The sequence below is a fragment of the Typopeltis vanoorti genome, chromosome 1 (genome assembly GCF_054136105.1).
Source record: "Typopeltis vanoorti isolate ZY-2024b chromosome 1, IOZ_Tvanoo_1.0, whole genome shotgun sequence".
Taxonomy (NCBI): Eukaryota; Metazoa; Arthropoda; class Arachnida; order Uropygi; family Thelyphonidae; genus Typopeltis; species Typopeltis vanoorti.
Genome location: NC_143549.1, coordinates 149264972 through 149281030, shown reverse-complemented (window position 1 = coordinate 149281030; position 16059 = coordinate 149264972). Strand labels below are relative to the sequence as shown.

Genomic DNA, 16059 nt, shown 5'->3' with positions numbered 1-16059 from the left:
TGACTAATGACATATTTGCCTGACTGGAGAGTCAGCACAAATTTTTCAAGCCCTGGTAACAGAGCAACATAGTTTTGCAAATGTACAATCACTTTATTATTATTATTATTATTAAACAAATAAACAGTCACATTAACTCACCATTCTTTGTATAGCATAAACTCAAGTTTTTCTTTGAATAATTAGAAAAAGAAAATCACATTATCTAGATTAAATAATGACAATGTTAAGCATTGAAAAGATACAACAGAGCATAAAATATTCCACAGATTTATTGATTCAAAATTGCACATACATATCATGATTAATTTTCAACTGTCTGGATAAATGCTTCTATTCAAAAAAACAGTTTATTTTGTTCTGTTAAAACTATAACATCACTGTCATAACCATCATTTGATGTGCTTTCTGGTTCAATAATCTTCTGTATTGCTGCTTTCAAGTCCTTTATGAAACAGTCAGTTAGACTGTTACCTGTTTCCTGTTCGAGTATATTATTTTGAATCTGAATTTCATTATCACACTTTTCCTTTTTGACTATTTCCATGTAAGTCACACTAGGTTTAGTCTCAGTTAAAAGGTCCACTTTAATTTCATTTTTTATACACTCTATATTTTCCATATGCTCTGTTTCTTGTTTGTAATCTTCTGATTTACAACGGTAATAATTATTCTCCTTTTCACAATCTTTATCAGAAATATTAAACAATGTTTTCTGCAAAAATAAACAGAAAAAGAAAATTTTTATGTCATCACACCACTAATACAAAGAGCTAAGAAACAGATAAATTATAAATGACTATTAAAACAATAACGAGACAATTGTAAACAATCATAAAAAGTGCATTCATAACACACGTTTGTGTACCATTATAGAGATAATTCAACTAACTGTACATGAATGTGGAAGTATATGAACTGCTTATAGCAGCAGTTTCATAAAAGACAATTATTCTGAACAGAAAATTTCATTTGAAAAATAAAATAAAAATGAGATGCTGATATCCTTGCCTAATTTATTTATTTTTATGATTATCACAAAAACACTAGTGGTTGTGTTTGGGTTCCCAAGCGAGTGACATACCAATCTTTAAAGATTAACGTTATAGAAAAATGCACCTATTTGTCATGAATATTAAGGCCTAAGAGTAGTAAATGAAAATATTCAGTACATATAAAGCAAATCACTATTAAAGTATTTCTTTATTTTCACAACTAAAACATTTTAACCACATCTTCTTCAGCTAGCATGCTGAAGACTCAGAGGCTGAAGGCTACTTTTTCAAGAATCTCTGAATTGAAACCGATTTGCAGTTTTCAACTTCTGATTATAATTTCTCGATGTGTAACCTCCTTCTGCTATCTTTGCTTTGAAGAGAAATTTATGAACTTTTTCAGTGGCAATGTGATCTGCAGCTGCAGCCTTACCAGTCACATTAAGACTGTGGAAGGCATAGCAACCTCCAGCAAAAGGTGTCTGTTGCTTTTCATCTTTCATAAGATCTTCATACAAATCTTTTGCATTCTCTCGTATGACCACTCCAGCGAAAGGCATGTTGCTGGTTCTGATGCACCATCCATAAAGCCAACATCCTTTCCATTTTCTCATGACGTTGAGATTTCATTACTTTGGTCACACTAATATTCGTGGATGACTGAGCACTCATGGAAATTGCATCAGCCATTACCACTATAGAATCACTCAATCCTGTAGCCTTCTGAATGTCAATGCAACTTCACCACTGAAGAATGGGATTTCCTAGGTCTTTTCTTCACTTGGTCATAATTCACATTCTTCTCTTCACTTAGTTTCCTTAGTTTTTTTTCTCTTGTCAAACTTGCTCAAAAGATTTTTAAAGAAACAGACAATGCTGCATAGACTGATAAGGCAGTAGGGACACAAAATGAACACTGAGCATAGTGGACTGGGAGCCAGTTAACAAGGTGCATGTGCCAAAACTGCATATATTCCACACCTACGATAGGAAACTGCAATAGTCTTTGCGTATCATAATAATGAAACCATGTACATGCAAAAACGTATAATGAGAGTATGTTGTAGGCTGTATGGCATATTTATTTTAATAAGTTTTAAAAGAGGTAAACCGTGAGTAGACATAACTATACATAATAAATAACGGAAAAACTCACGTAGAAATATTATTTAATAGTATAATTTTCGCCTGTGTGTCACAGGCATCTTCAGTACAATTAGGCACAAAAATTAAACACTAACTGACAATTCCAAAAAGCGCCACCTAAGTACCTGGTGTAAGATAACTAAAAAGGTCAATAACTTTCCTTAAAAAAAAAAAAAAAAATTAATACAATAAAAAGTTAGGAAAGATTAGCTGATTTGTAAAGTACTATCTCCCATAAAGGGGATAGACGTAAGCCGTCGGATCTGTTTAAGTTAGGAGAATGAAGTAGAGTTTCACATGCTTCTTTATAAAGGCGTTCCATGAGAAACTGACTTGTGTGAAGAACTTTTGTCTTTCTCCAATGAACTCTGTGTCTAGTGAAGATGGCATGTTCTGCAAGCCCAGACTTTTCAGGTTTAAAGTATTCAATATAAGATTGGTGTTCTTCTAGCCGAATGGAGGCAGATCTTCCCGTTTGTCCGAAATAACATAATCCACAAGAACACGGAATCTGGTAGACACCTGGATCTAGACACCTGGATCCAGGTGTCTACCAGATTCCGTGTTCTTGTGGATTATGTTATTTCGGACAAACGGGAAGATCTGCCTCCATTCGGCTAGAAGAACACCAATCTTATATTGAATACTTTAAACCTGAAAAGTCTGGACTTGCAGAACATGCCATCTTCACTAGACACAGAGTTCATTGGAGAAAGACAAAAGTTCTTCACAAAAGTCAGTTTCTCATGGAACGCCTTTATAAAGAAGCATGTGAAACTCTACTTCATTCTCCTAACTTAAACAGATCCGACGGCTTACGTCTATCCCCTTTATGGGAGATAGTACTTTACAAATCAGCTAATCTTTCCTAACTTTTTATTGTATTAAATTTTTTTTTTTTTTTTTTTTTTTAAGGAAAGTTATTGACCTTTTTAGTTATCTTACGCCAGCTACTTAGGTGGCGCTTTTTGGAATTGTCAGTTAGTGTTTAATTTTTGTGCCTAATTGTACTGAAGATGCCTGTGACACACAGGCGAAAATTATACTATTAAATAATATTTCTACGTGAGTTTTTCCGTTATTTATTATGTATATTTATTTTAAGAAAGGAATAACATATCATTGAGAATATGAAAAATTGTTCTGCAAATGTAAAGCCAGTTGCTAAAATACTTTTGATAAACAGTGATGACGATGGAAATATCAACAGAAAATACAACAAGAAGAAACAACCTTTTCATGAACCAAAGTGAATTTTTAGAGAGCTCTTAGGGACCACCTCCTATGGCTGGACTTATATGTGCTTGTACAGGATTAGTTATTCAGATAAAAAAAATAATGTCTGGGAAAAAAAAAAATTCTGTGGGAAGTTTTTTGGTATTGAGATTGCATTACAACATAAATAAGGAGTTTAGTAAAAATAATCAATTAATCTCTGACAAATTTCATATGTCATTAGCCTTCATCAGGGATAGTGGTACATAAGTTTTACAGAACCAAAGCCTATTAATAATTAATTACACATATTAGATGTTTTTGATAACTTCACAACTGTTAAATATAATTGATAAACCAGAATACAAATGCTAAATTCATTAGTGTATGCATGTTGGAACACCGCTAGTTGTTGCTATCACGTTCTGTGGTATCATGCATGCTATATCCTAGGTCTGTGGAAGTTAAATTTTTGATGAAAGCAGACCATACTTCATGTAAAATTAAGCCTCCATTTTTATTGCATTGTGTAGGGATCCTAAGCATTTGCGAAGCTTCTTTAAATTTTCTTGTAAAACAGTTACGATCATCCTGGGTTTAAAAATCATTAAATGCGAGGTTCTGTTTAAGGTAGTACAGTTCTTCATTCCTTTTAATTGACAATCAAAAAAACTTCTTAATACATCTCCTGCAAATCCTTACAGAAACAAGATTTCAAGAATGTAATCATGCTGCCTTACATCAAGAATGTCACAGACAACATGGCTGTGTTCTGTGAGTACAACATAAAGTGACTTTTTTTACTTTTACAAAAAATATCAAGGTTCCTACATCCACCAAAACCTCCACATTACCCCATGAAAAAAACCAGGCATCTATGAGATTCATTGTTCTTGTGACATTTGTTATACAGGCCAGACAGAAAGGTCAAGAGAGATCTGCATGTCTGAACAAGTAAAAGATGTTGAAAAGAGAAGAGAGTATAAATCAGGCCTGGCATTCCACACAACCACCATTGGCCATCAAGTATTCTGACAACAAACAAAAATATCATATATTGATCGTAACTGTTTTACAAGAAAATTTAAAGAAGCCTCGCAAATGCTTAGGAGCCCTACACAATGCAATAAAAATCAAGGCTTAATTTCACATCAGGTATGGTCTACTTCATCAAAAATTTAACTGCCACCCACCTAGGATTTAGTATGCAATATACCACAGAATGATAGCAACAATTAGCAATGTTCCAACGTGCATACAGTAACGAATTTACCATTTGTATTCTGGCTTATCAATTATATTTAACAGTTGTGAAGATATCAAAACTATCTAATATGTGTAATTCATTGTTAACAGGCTTCTGTTGTGTAAAACGTTTATGTACCACTAGCCTTACAGCGTGTGAAACTTGTCAGGTTTTAATTGCTTACTTTTTATTAGATTCCTTATTTATATTATAATGTGGTCAATACCAAAAACGTCCCACAGTTGCTAAACCACAGAAACTTACGTGTAAAAAAATTCTTTTATACTGCAGATGATACATGTGTTAGTTTCCCCCTCCTCCTAAATGCCAAGAAAGAATGAAAGTTAAATTATACCAAAAAAAACTTATTTTTCTCTACAGATTTTACAAAGTACTTATGTAAATACAAGAGATCAAATGTAAGTTCTTGTTATATAAAATATAAGAAAAAATTGACTGTACTAGCAACGCAGGTAAGTAATGAAGTTATTTGATACCTAATGAATAATAATTTTGAGATTATTATTTCAAGTTATAAAGACATTGCCATACTGTACTGATGATGTCCTAAGATACCTAGGATGAAATATTTACCTAATAAAAAACCTACTACTGTGGTTCACATGTGTTAAATTTAGTCATATATATTTCTGTTCTTCTGTAGAGTTTTCTCTGCAGTTAATCTTAATATTAATAGTTGATATATTGTACTTAACTGCAGAGAAAATTCTACAGAAAAACAGAAATATATATGACTAAATTTAACACATGTGAACCACAGTAGTAGGTTTTTTATTAAGTAAATATTTCATCCTAGGTATCTTAGGACATCATCAGTACAGTACGGCAATAACTAGGAATGACAAAAGAAAGGGCACGTATGTACAAAGGAATCCAAATTGCGTGCAGTGGCACACAATTTGGATGGCCTGAACTTAAATTAAAATGAATTAAATTACAATTAATCAGAGTTAAGTTATTACTTTACACAATTTTGTATGACAATTTCCCACACTTTAGGGATGGCAAGAACATCATTGCAGTTTAGATTTAGTCTGTGGAGTAGGGCTTCAGCACTTTCTTTATATAAACATTCATATTTATATGAAGATCTGTGTAGAAGTTTTGTCTTTTACCAATGGATCTTGTGGTTTGGGTTTTCAACTCCGTGTTGAGTGAGGCCTGATTTATGCAGTTTGATGAGGCGAATATGGTCTTGATGTTCAGAAATGCATTTAAAAACTGATCTGCCTGTCTGTCCAAAATAAGAGAGTTTACAGGAGCAAGGAATCTAATATACACCAGGTAGTAACATAGGTGAAAGTTTGTCATTAGGTGAGGGTAACAAGTTTTGGATCTGGTTGATAGGTTTGTAGGCGGCAGCAAGATTGTATTTCTTCATAATTTTCGAGAGCCGTTCAGAGATGCCTTTGATATAGGTATGGGAATCCTATATGGTTGTTCTTGTCTAGGTTGAAGTGCGGAGAAATTGCTGATGATTTTTTGAGTTATTTTGAGATTATAACCATTTAGAGTGGCTGTGTTTTTGAATATTTCCAATTCTTGTTTTAGAGAATCCTTGGAGGAGCATAATCTGTGTGCTCTGGTTACCAATGATTTAATGATGCCAAATTTTTGATAGGGATAATGAGCTGAAGTATTGTGAATGTAGCGGCCTGAAAATGTCGGTTTGCGATACACAGAGGTGGAAATGGAACCGTCTTCTTTTCTTTGGATGTGTAAATCCAGAAAGGGGATGCCTTGTGGGGATTCTCTTTCTAATGTAAATCCGATGCAAGGATGAAGAAGGTTGATTTTTTCTAAAAACTGAAGTAGCTCTTGTTCGGAATGACTCCAGACTGCAAAGATATCATCGACATATCGAAGCCAGAGTTTTGGTTTGGGTTTGAATGCAAGGATTTTTTCTTCTAGATGTTCTATAAACAGATCTACCAAGTTGGGTGACAAGGAAGACCCCGTTGCTGTTCCCTCCTCTTGCTTGTAGATTTCCATGTGAAATAATCAGAAGTGATAACAAATTTGAAAAGTTCAAAAAATGTCCGACGGAAATTTTTGATTTAATAGGACTACAGTTCCTTTATGAGGGATATTGGTGAAGAGAGAGACGATGTCGAAACTAATTAGCATGTCTGTTGTCAGCAGTTGAATGTCTTTTATTTTGGTGTGAAAATCTGTGGAGTTTTTTATTTGAAGAGGTTGAATGGCCTATGTGGGGATTGAAACATCTCCCATATATAGATTTCATACACAACACTGAAAGAAACATCAAGCACCTCCCCAGTATTGAAGCCAACAAACTTTATTTTGAAATAGCAAAAATAATTTTTGTTGCCAAACCTTCAATTCTAAACATTCCACCATCAGAATTGAAAGCTCTTACCTCCTTAAAACATAATCATCACCAGAGCCGACAAAGGAAATACTACAGTGGTTCTTGATACTGTTTCATATGACCGAAATATGAACCTACTACTCTGAGACGGAAGTACTTATGCAAAACTGGACTATGATCCCACAAAAAGACAGTTGAAGAAACTGAACAAGCTGCTCGATGAAACAACGTCGTTAGATGAAGAAACTTTAAAAAAACTCAAAACATACCATGCTAGCCCTTCGAGAATATACGGTTTACCCAAGCTTCACAAAAACAACCTCCCACTCAGACCTGTTGTTGATTCAAATAGCAGCCCGACTTACAAGTTATCAAAATTTTTATAAAACCTTCTCCATCCCCACATAGGCCATTCAAATAAAAAACTCCACAGATTTTCACACCAAAATAAAAGACATTCAATTGCTGACAACAGACATGCTAATTAGCTTCGACATCGTCTCTCTCTTCACCAATATCCCCCACAAAGAAACTGTAGTCCTATTAAATCAAAAATTTCCGTCGGACATTGTTGAACTTTTCAAATTTGTTATCACTTCTGGTTATTTCACATGGAAATCTACAAGCAAGAGGAGGGAACAGCAATGAGGTCTCCCTTGTCACCCAACTTAGTAGATCTGTTTATAGAACATCTAGAAGAAAAAATCCTCGCATTCAAATCCAAACCAAAACTCTGGCTTTGATATGTCGATGATATCTTTGCAGTCTGGAGTCATTCCGAACAAGAGCTACTTCAGTTTTTAGAAAAAAAAAATTAACCTTCTTCATCCTCGCATCGGATTTACATTAGAAAGAGAATCCCCAAAAGGCATCCCCTTTCTGGATTTATACATCCAAAGAAAAGAAGACGGTTCCATCTCCACCTCTGTCTATCGCAAACCGACATTTTCAGGCCGCTACATTCACAATACTTCAGCTCATTATCCCTATCAAAAATTTGGAATCATTAAATCATTGGTAACCAGAGCACACAGATTATGCTCTTCCGAGGATTCTCTAAAACAAGAATTGGAAATAATCAAAAATAAAGCCACTCTAAATGGTTATAATCTCAAAACAAATCAAAAAATCATCAGCAATTTCTCCGTACTTCAACCTAGACAAGAACAACCCCATAGGATTCCCATACCATATATCAAAGGCATCTCCAAATGGCTCTCGAAAATTATGAAGAAATACAATCTTGTTGCCACCTACAAACCCATCAACCAGATCAAAAACTTGTTACCCTCGCCTAAAGACAAACTTTCACCTATGTTACTACCTGGTGTATATGTTACCGCTAAAGTGCAGAAATCAGTTATTCTACAGATTATCTAGGTATTGTGCAGATTAACTAGGGCGATCCGTTAACGTGCCGAAAATTGTTTGATTTCTCAAATTACCTAGGTAATCTGCAAATTACCTACTAAGCACTCGTTAAAGTGAAAATAAGATCTTTGCTGGAACAACAGCAACGTTTCTGTAGGCTTAAATTAACATAATGTTATTTATTTATTTTTCAATATCTAAAGAATCAAGTTAATGCAATCAAACAATCAACAAATTAGTTGATAGAATCAATCAATTAAAAAACTATAATACAAAGAATCAAACGGTTCAAAATATTATTACAATTAAGAAAATTAATTAGCTATGCTACGCACTAGCAGCCGATGCAAATTATGAGAAATAAAAACAACCGGCGACGACAAGACACTGGCGAAACCAAACTGAAGGTGGAGGGAAAGAGGGGGGGGGGAGTAGGGAAAGGAAATGAGAGAAACAAACTTTTGAACTTTAACGATACGGAAGCCGTTAATGTGCACATTACCTAGGTAAAATGTGGAAAACTCTTGCTTCCGCACGTTAATGGAGCAAATCAGTTAATCTGCAGATTAGCTAGGTAATGTGCACATTAATGGCTTTCGAGCTTTAGCGGTAACATATACAAGGTTCCTTGCTCCTGTAAACTCTCTTATTTTGGACAGACAGGCAGATCAGTTTTTAAACGCATTTCGGAACATCAAGACCATATTCGCCTCATCAAACCGCATAAATCAGGCCTCGCTCAATACGGAGATGAAAACCCAAACCACAAGATCCATTTGAAAAAGACAAAACTTCTACACAGATCTTCATACAAATATGAATGTTTATATAAAGAAAGTGCTGAAGCCCTACTCCACAGACCAAATCTAAACCACAATGATGTTCTTGCCATCCCTAAATTATGGGAAATTGTCATACAAAATTGTGTAAAATAATAACTTAACTGTAATCAATTTTAATTTAATTTAAGTAATTTGATTCATTTTAATTTAATTTAAGTTCGGGCCGCAACGTGCTACTGCACGCAATTTAGATTCCTTTGTACATACGCGCTCTTTCTTTTGTCATTCCTAGTATTGCCATACTGTACTGATGATGCCCTAAGATACCTAGGACGAAATATTTATGCAATAAAAAACCCTACTACTGTGGTTCACGTGTGTTAAATTTAGTCATGAATTCTCCACAGGTTTCTCTATATAATCAAGAAATATATATGACTGAGCTGTCATCTCAAAAAAGCATTCAACTGCATAGATTAGAAAGTGATATGAGCTGTGCTCAAATCTTACAGAATTGATAAGAGTATGTTGTAAGCATTTATCGGCATGAGGGAAGAAGACTCAATACCAATGGGCATCTTTATCATGCTTTTGGATAAAAACAAGTTACTATGAAGGAAGATATCAATAGAATTTCAGTTCAAGGTACAAGAATCAATAACCTAGTATTTGCAGATGATAGTCTTTATTAAAAAAGATGAAGAAAAATTTGAAAGAACAGTGCTCAAAAAACTAAAATGATGGTATTTATTATTGTTATCTGAGACCTCCAGGGAGTTAAGAACTCATTGAGGGAGGCTGTAAATTACCCAACATTGTGAGGAACCTTCAGGTATCTAGGGACAAACAAGATGCAAAATTCAGACTGTAAAAAGGAGACAAGAATATGGATAACAAATGCAAATGTAAGCCTACAGGCTATGAATAAAGCATGGAAAAGACAATGCTGAGAAACACGATTACAAGCATTGTTAATGGATAAGCACGGTGAGGTCAAAAGACTGTGAAATGAATCCTGGCATTCAAAATAAAAGTTCTGTAAACTGAATGGATGCAAAAGGTAATAAAGAATCATACAGAAAAGTGGAAGAAGAAACCTCAACTTTTTTTAAAAAACATATCTAAAGGATGGATAAGAAACATCAAAACCTTGATTAGCAGAGCTGAGTAGACAGTGTAACGAGAAGGGGCAAGCCAGAAGATACAGACATGATATATAAAGCCATAGCATGAAGAGTTTGTGAGAGAGTTCAGCTACCTGGCAATGGACAGAGTGATGGAGAAAATACAGTGAAACCTGAATCAGACACCAATGGGTCTTAAACTCAAGGGTACTGAAGATTATGATTCAAAGATATTCTAGAAAGAGTATGTGTTCACGCTAAGATCCTCAGATAAATCTGGCCCTTATCTAGAAAATTTCATCCAGTATAAGACCTGAACTGGATGGAATTGAGGGGGGAGGGGAGGGGAAGTGAGTATTGTTATGTGTATAAAGATCATAAGCTTAGGAAAGTTATTGCAGCTAACCAATTGTAATCAGCTGTTAAGTTTGTGAAACGTTTCCAGTCAACTGAAAACCACATGTAAGAGCAGGACTGGCTTAACATGGTAAGCAAGTGATGCATCGCATTGGGGAGCCTTCTTCAAAGGGCGCTGAAGTGAGTAGAAAAAATAAAATAAAAACACATTTTAATATTAGTATTTATTAAACGTGGATGATATATTTACTAAATATATTGTAATAAATACTGTGCCTTTTAATAACATTTAACAAAAATTGCAAGTTGTTTTTGCTATGTGTGGTATAGAGCTGGCGGAAGCACTAAATGAGCCGAGTGCTCACCCATGGCATCATGTTACAGGGGGCGCCTCACACTAGTGACTTTTTTTTTTTTTTTTTTTTTTTTTTTTTTACATGTAGCGTGCATTCATCAAGGTAACTGGAGGAAAATCTAATGCCCCCAATCACATCCTTTGATGAAATTATCAGATTTAAGACTCTTGATTCTCATGTGCCCTCTTTTACGAACTGCCTAAGATAGTTCTCTCAAAAACTCAAGACATTAATTTCCCTTATTCCACAAATGCTATATCTTCATTCTGATCTATATCATCATAATTAAAATCACCCATAATGATTATCCTTCCCTTGGTCAGTAACCATTCATTATTCTTGCTCTCCATTTCATCACATCATTATCACACCTTGGCAATTTGCTGACAGCCTTTCCTACCACACTATTATCTTTAACTCTCCTCAATAACCTCAATTTTTAGCACAGGTGGCAAATTAAATATGGAAATGGATAACAGAATAAGTAAAGCTAGTATGGAGCCTTTTATTCTAAATAAAATTTTAATAGAATAAAAGAGAAATTAGCCAAACACTAATCTAGCAGTATACATTCTGGATGTTGGAAATAAAATGATTAAAGACTGGAAAGCATAGATATCATCAGTTTACAGAAATGTATTAAAAAATGAGGATATCATAAAGGAACTTCACACTGTTTCAAGAATGTGTGCACAGAGTTGATTCAAGATAACACAGTCATCACTTAAATAGAATGGAAAAAGGAAGATTAACAAAACTGCTTGATTCCAGAATGGCAGGAAAAGATCTGAAGGAAAATCAAACTCCAGGTGTATTAATGCAGTTTGCAGTATCTTAGAAGATCAAAATGTAAAATCTGTTAATATTGGAGACCTGATAAACAACAGATTAATTTGGAAGAAAATTGTTACTCATAAGCTAGTAATAACATTAGCAAAATACAAAACCTTACTAATTACATAAAGTACTACCATAGCCTTTTTGACCACATGAGGGTAATTTGGCTTGCACTTTTTTTTTTTTTTGAGGTTTACAAATCTTTTTAAAAATATGATATACATAGGCATGCTGAAAATTCTTATAATTTTTTTTCCCAATAATGGGAGCAGATATTTAATTAAAGCAAAAACAATGAGCACTTTTCTCAAATTGTATTCTGCAATTTCATACTATTTCTTTGACATTATGACTGTTGCTGTGTACACATCTGTCAGTGTTCAGGAAGTTTCAAGGGTCTGTCATGATAGAAATAAGTCTTGGTAATGAAACCACATCTTCACCACTGTCCTGAATTTCATCATGTGACACAAAGTGATGCGATCTTAAATGCTTCCTCAATTGTGAGAAAAGGCAGAAGTCAGATGAAATTAATGTGTGTTGTACGGTGGATGGCCCAGAAGTGAAAACAAAGACAGTGATGCTCAGGTCATTGTGCAGCACCTATGTAAGGATACAAATTGTCATGTTAGAAGAACATCTGTCTTCAAATTGTGTAGTGTTTCAATGTAGTTTCTAAGTTAATGCTGGTTCTAGTAAACAAAAATTATGAATGAGCTATAACCCATTCAAATCTTCTTTTGGTTCTGGGTCAATAACAAACAGTATACTTATCCCCATGAATAACTTTTGTTCACTAATGAATGTCAAAATTCACAGAAACTTTCCTTGAAGTCAGAAATTGAAGTCAATAGAAGATATTTCGTTCACAAAAACCTAGGACCAGAATTGTGAACCTTCTCACCAAAGTTTATATAAATTTAATGGTTGCACAGTTTGTTTACATGACTTTATGGATTTCTTCCACAAAGAAAAAAAAAGAACTTTTTTCCCAGCACATTTTGTATACAGACTCCACTAGCTTGAATTCAAAGTTGTCACTATCAAACAGAATGTATTTTGGTAAGACACACTCACGTGATGGTTTAATGGATTTGACACAACACAGTAACAAAGAAAAAATTTACTATGAATATTTTGCTTACAGTTAAATGAAATATTTTCAAGATAAGATAAATCACAGAGAAATTACAGACACATACAGGATAAATGAGTAACAGCAAAAATTATTCAAGATAGGATCATTATTCATCCTTTGAGTGTAAAAAATATGGGGATTGCTTTCAATGGTGTAGGCTGATTCCCAAAAAGTCTCCGACTTTTAAATTTGTTCTTTAGTCATAGTTTACCTCCATTTTAATGCAGTATTACCTATTTACAGAAAAACAGAATAAAAAATATTTGAGAGTACACTGTGATGAAATATGTGAAGTGCAAAGTTACATCCAGAGACCATCTTAACCACTTAAACAATCTGGCTGAGGCACTGCATTTTTAAGGACATATGTGTTTTTTTTTTTTAATAATAGACAGACTGTCAATGTTCAGTTCATTTTACAAAATGAATTTATTCATAAAACAGAAATTTTTAGTTATTACATGAAAAATTATACATAATAGTTTAAATATCTAAAACGGAATGAGTGACTTCTTCAGTATTAGACACATCAAAATAACTATCAATACAAGAAATTCCTTCAGTGTTTAATCGCTTTGTGATTAAACGCTGAAAAACCATTATAACATAAATAGTTAAATTCATGCTAGACACATGTGAGGCTAAAATTGGTGAAGCTAAAATATCTAATGTTAAAAGATTTAATGAGAGATTTCCATGTCACTTAGTGTCAATCCTTGGTCTTTATTTAGTGATCTGTGCAAATGATGACTGTAACAGATTCCTTCAGAGGTCTGGAATAAAAGTTCTATATTCTATATAAGGTATGGCTGAAAGGTTCCAATTAACTGTATGTTTGGTATTAAACATATGGATGGCTAAACTAGATCTGGCTTTTCTTTTATGCTCAACATCTGCAACATGTTCTTCCTTTCTAACCTGAAATCTACAACTTGTGTTCTAACGAAGGCTAAACCACATGACCATGGAATTCTATAAACTATTAGGTATTTGTAGAAAGTATGCTATCTTTAAGGATCCCAGGAGGATATGAACAGTTCGAATTGAATTAAAAGTAACTCTGAAGATGTGATCTTTGAAAAGAGATGCTATTTTAATTGGAACAGACTTCCAATGTATGGTATTATGATGAAGTTTTTGTATTGGATATTCTAGTTATCAGGAGCAGAAGTGTTCGAAAATAAAAACCTATCAATTGTTTTCTTGGAATAGTCATTCAGAACAAAAAAATTAAAGAATGGAGTTCTGTCTTGAATCAGACATCATTTTGTACACTGGTGTCCAAAAGCTAAGGAGAAACTACATTTTTACCTGTATATGAAAAATTTTAATGACAGCCAAATGTGGAAAAATTTATTGCCAGCATATTAATAAATCATATTACACAAAAAATGTGTTATAAATTTCATACAAATTAAATTACAATATGTTTTCAGCAAAATTACAAATTTTCTAAGGATACAGTTAAGGAATTAATGTACAGTGCTTACAAAAAACTGAGTGAAGAGACATTTCAGTATGGAATATGTTCACCCTGAACTGCAATACAGCTCTCACAGCATCGTACCATGCTTATCACCAAGTGATTCAGGAGTTCTTAAGACAAACTGACCCACTTCTCCTTCAGAGCAAGGATAAGGCCTTGTTTGTTTTCTGGAGAGGGAATTTCAAACAGCAATGCATTTCTCTATTGCATCTCAAAAGTCTTCTATGGGAGTGAGATCTGGGGAGTGTGGTGGCCACTCAATTCAATTAATATCCTTGGTCTCCCTTGCTCGTGTGCGATACGCTGTGGCATTATCATCCATAAAAATGAATTCTTCATTTACAGCACCATGGAACAATCAAACATGAAGTTCAAGAACTTAATTGCAATATAGTTCACCAATCACAGTCATTTTTTCCAGCACTTTGAGCTTGACAAGAAATCTGTGTACCTGTGCTTGAATGAAGCCGACTTGCAAGTTAACCTGCCACGTGTGTCTATTATGTTTTGCTGTTATAACCAAAAATCTGTCTTCATGCTCTGTGGTAGAGCAAAGGTGACCTCTTAGCAAGCATCTGGAACACATTCTATTGGTTTGAAATGCTGCCCAGAGCCTGGATATAATTCTGTATGAGATTCCGAACTCTCTGGTAACATCAGTAATTCTGCAACTTTCTTCAAGCTTTCCAATAATTCTTCCCCGCATGAAATCATCTAGATGATGACTTTGAGCTATCACAAGATATTCAATATTTTGTGAAGGAGTAAAGTTTGCAACTTTATTCCCTTGTGAAAAGAGCTTCCTTCAGACACAACTTATTTAGTTGTGTCTGAAGGCCTTTTGCCTTTTATCCTGTTGCGTGCTACCACATTCTCAATTCATAGAATTGAGAATGATTGAATTATAACAAATAGAAGCTATCTAAATATTATAGGAGTCTATGACCCTCCCCTTCCCAAAGAAGGGAGAAAAAATATTCTGATTCCTCTGTATGCGATTCAAAAATTTCAATGTATACCTTCTGTCTACTTGAAATCATCAGTTATACAAACTGCCACAAGCTGATTCATCTGAATTTGTGGTTGTAATCTTCAGAAATAGTGGTTGTCCTTAGGTTTCTGACACCAGTGTATAATAGAAGCTGCTCTATTCAAAGATAATGTCCACTATGTGAAGGTTTACAATACACATAAGAAATGGGAGTTTTTCATTTTTTAAAGCTCAAATGTAAATTTGATAGTAGGTTTGTAATAGTTAAGAAATGTAGAGAAATTGGAGGATGAGATTAAAGAGATGGTGGGAACTCGGTGGTAATAGAAAAGGTCAATGTAGACTGAATGGAGGACTTCTGGAGAATCCTTTTTCCGATGGTGGACAGAAAATGGCCAATGAGGAAGACATAAAATAAACATTTCATTAACGTTCTGTTGCAACAAGAAATGGAACATGCAAATTCTAAATTTCTATTTAATAGTTTAAGTGATATTTTTTATCAAGTCATAGAGAAATATAGGACTACTCTATCTAAACTCAAGAATAAGATCATCCATTAAGCCTTAAGAATCTCTGGCCACATCACTAAGATACTTAGGACTCATAACTCTCATGATGCATTTTGTCCTGTCAAGAACATTTCTTAATTTTTAGATCTT

The 16059-nt window shown here is 34.1% G+C and overlaps 1 protein-coding gene across 1 annotated transcript in view; it reads right to left on the bottom strand.

Annotated features, from left to right (window-relative positions):
- Positions 1–256: 256 nt before the first annotated feature.
- LOC150110531 (uncharacterized) overlaps positions 257–16059 on the bottom strand; it is a 247977-nt gene continuing 232174 nt past the window's right edge. The window contains exon 10 of the mRNA XM_090394585.1: positions 257–715. Within this exon, the coding sequence (XP_090250711.1) occupies positions 338–715 (378 nt within the window). The 3' untranslated portion in view covers positions 257–337. The remainder of the gene's footprint in view (positions 716–16059) is intronic.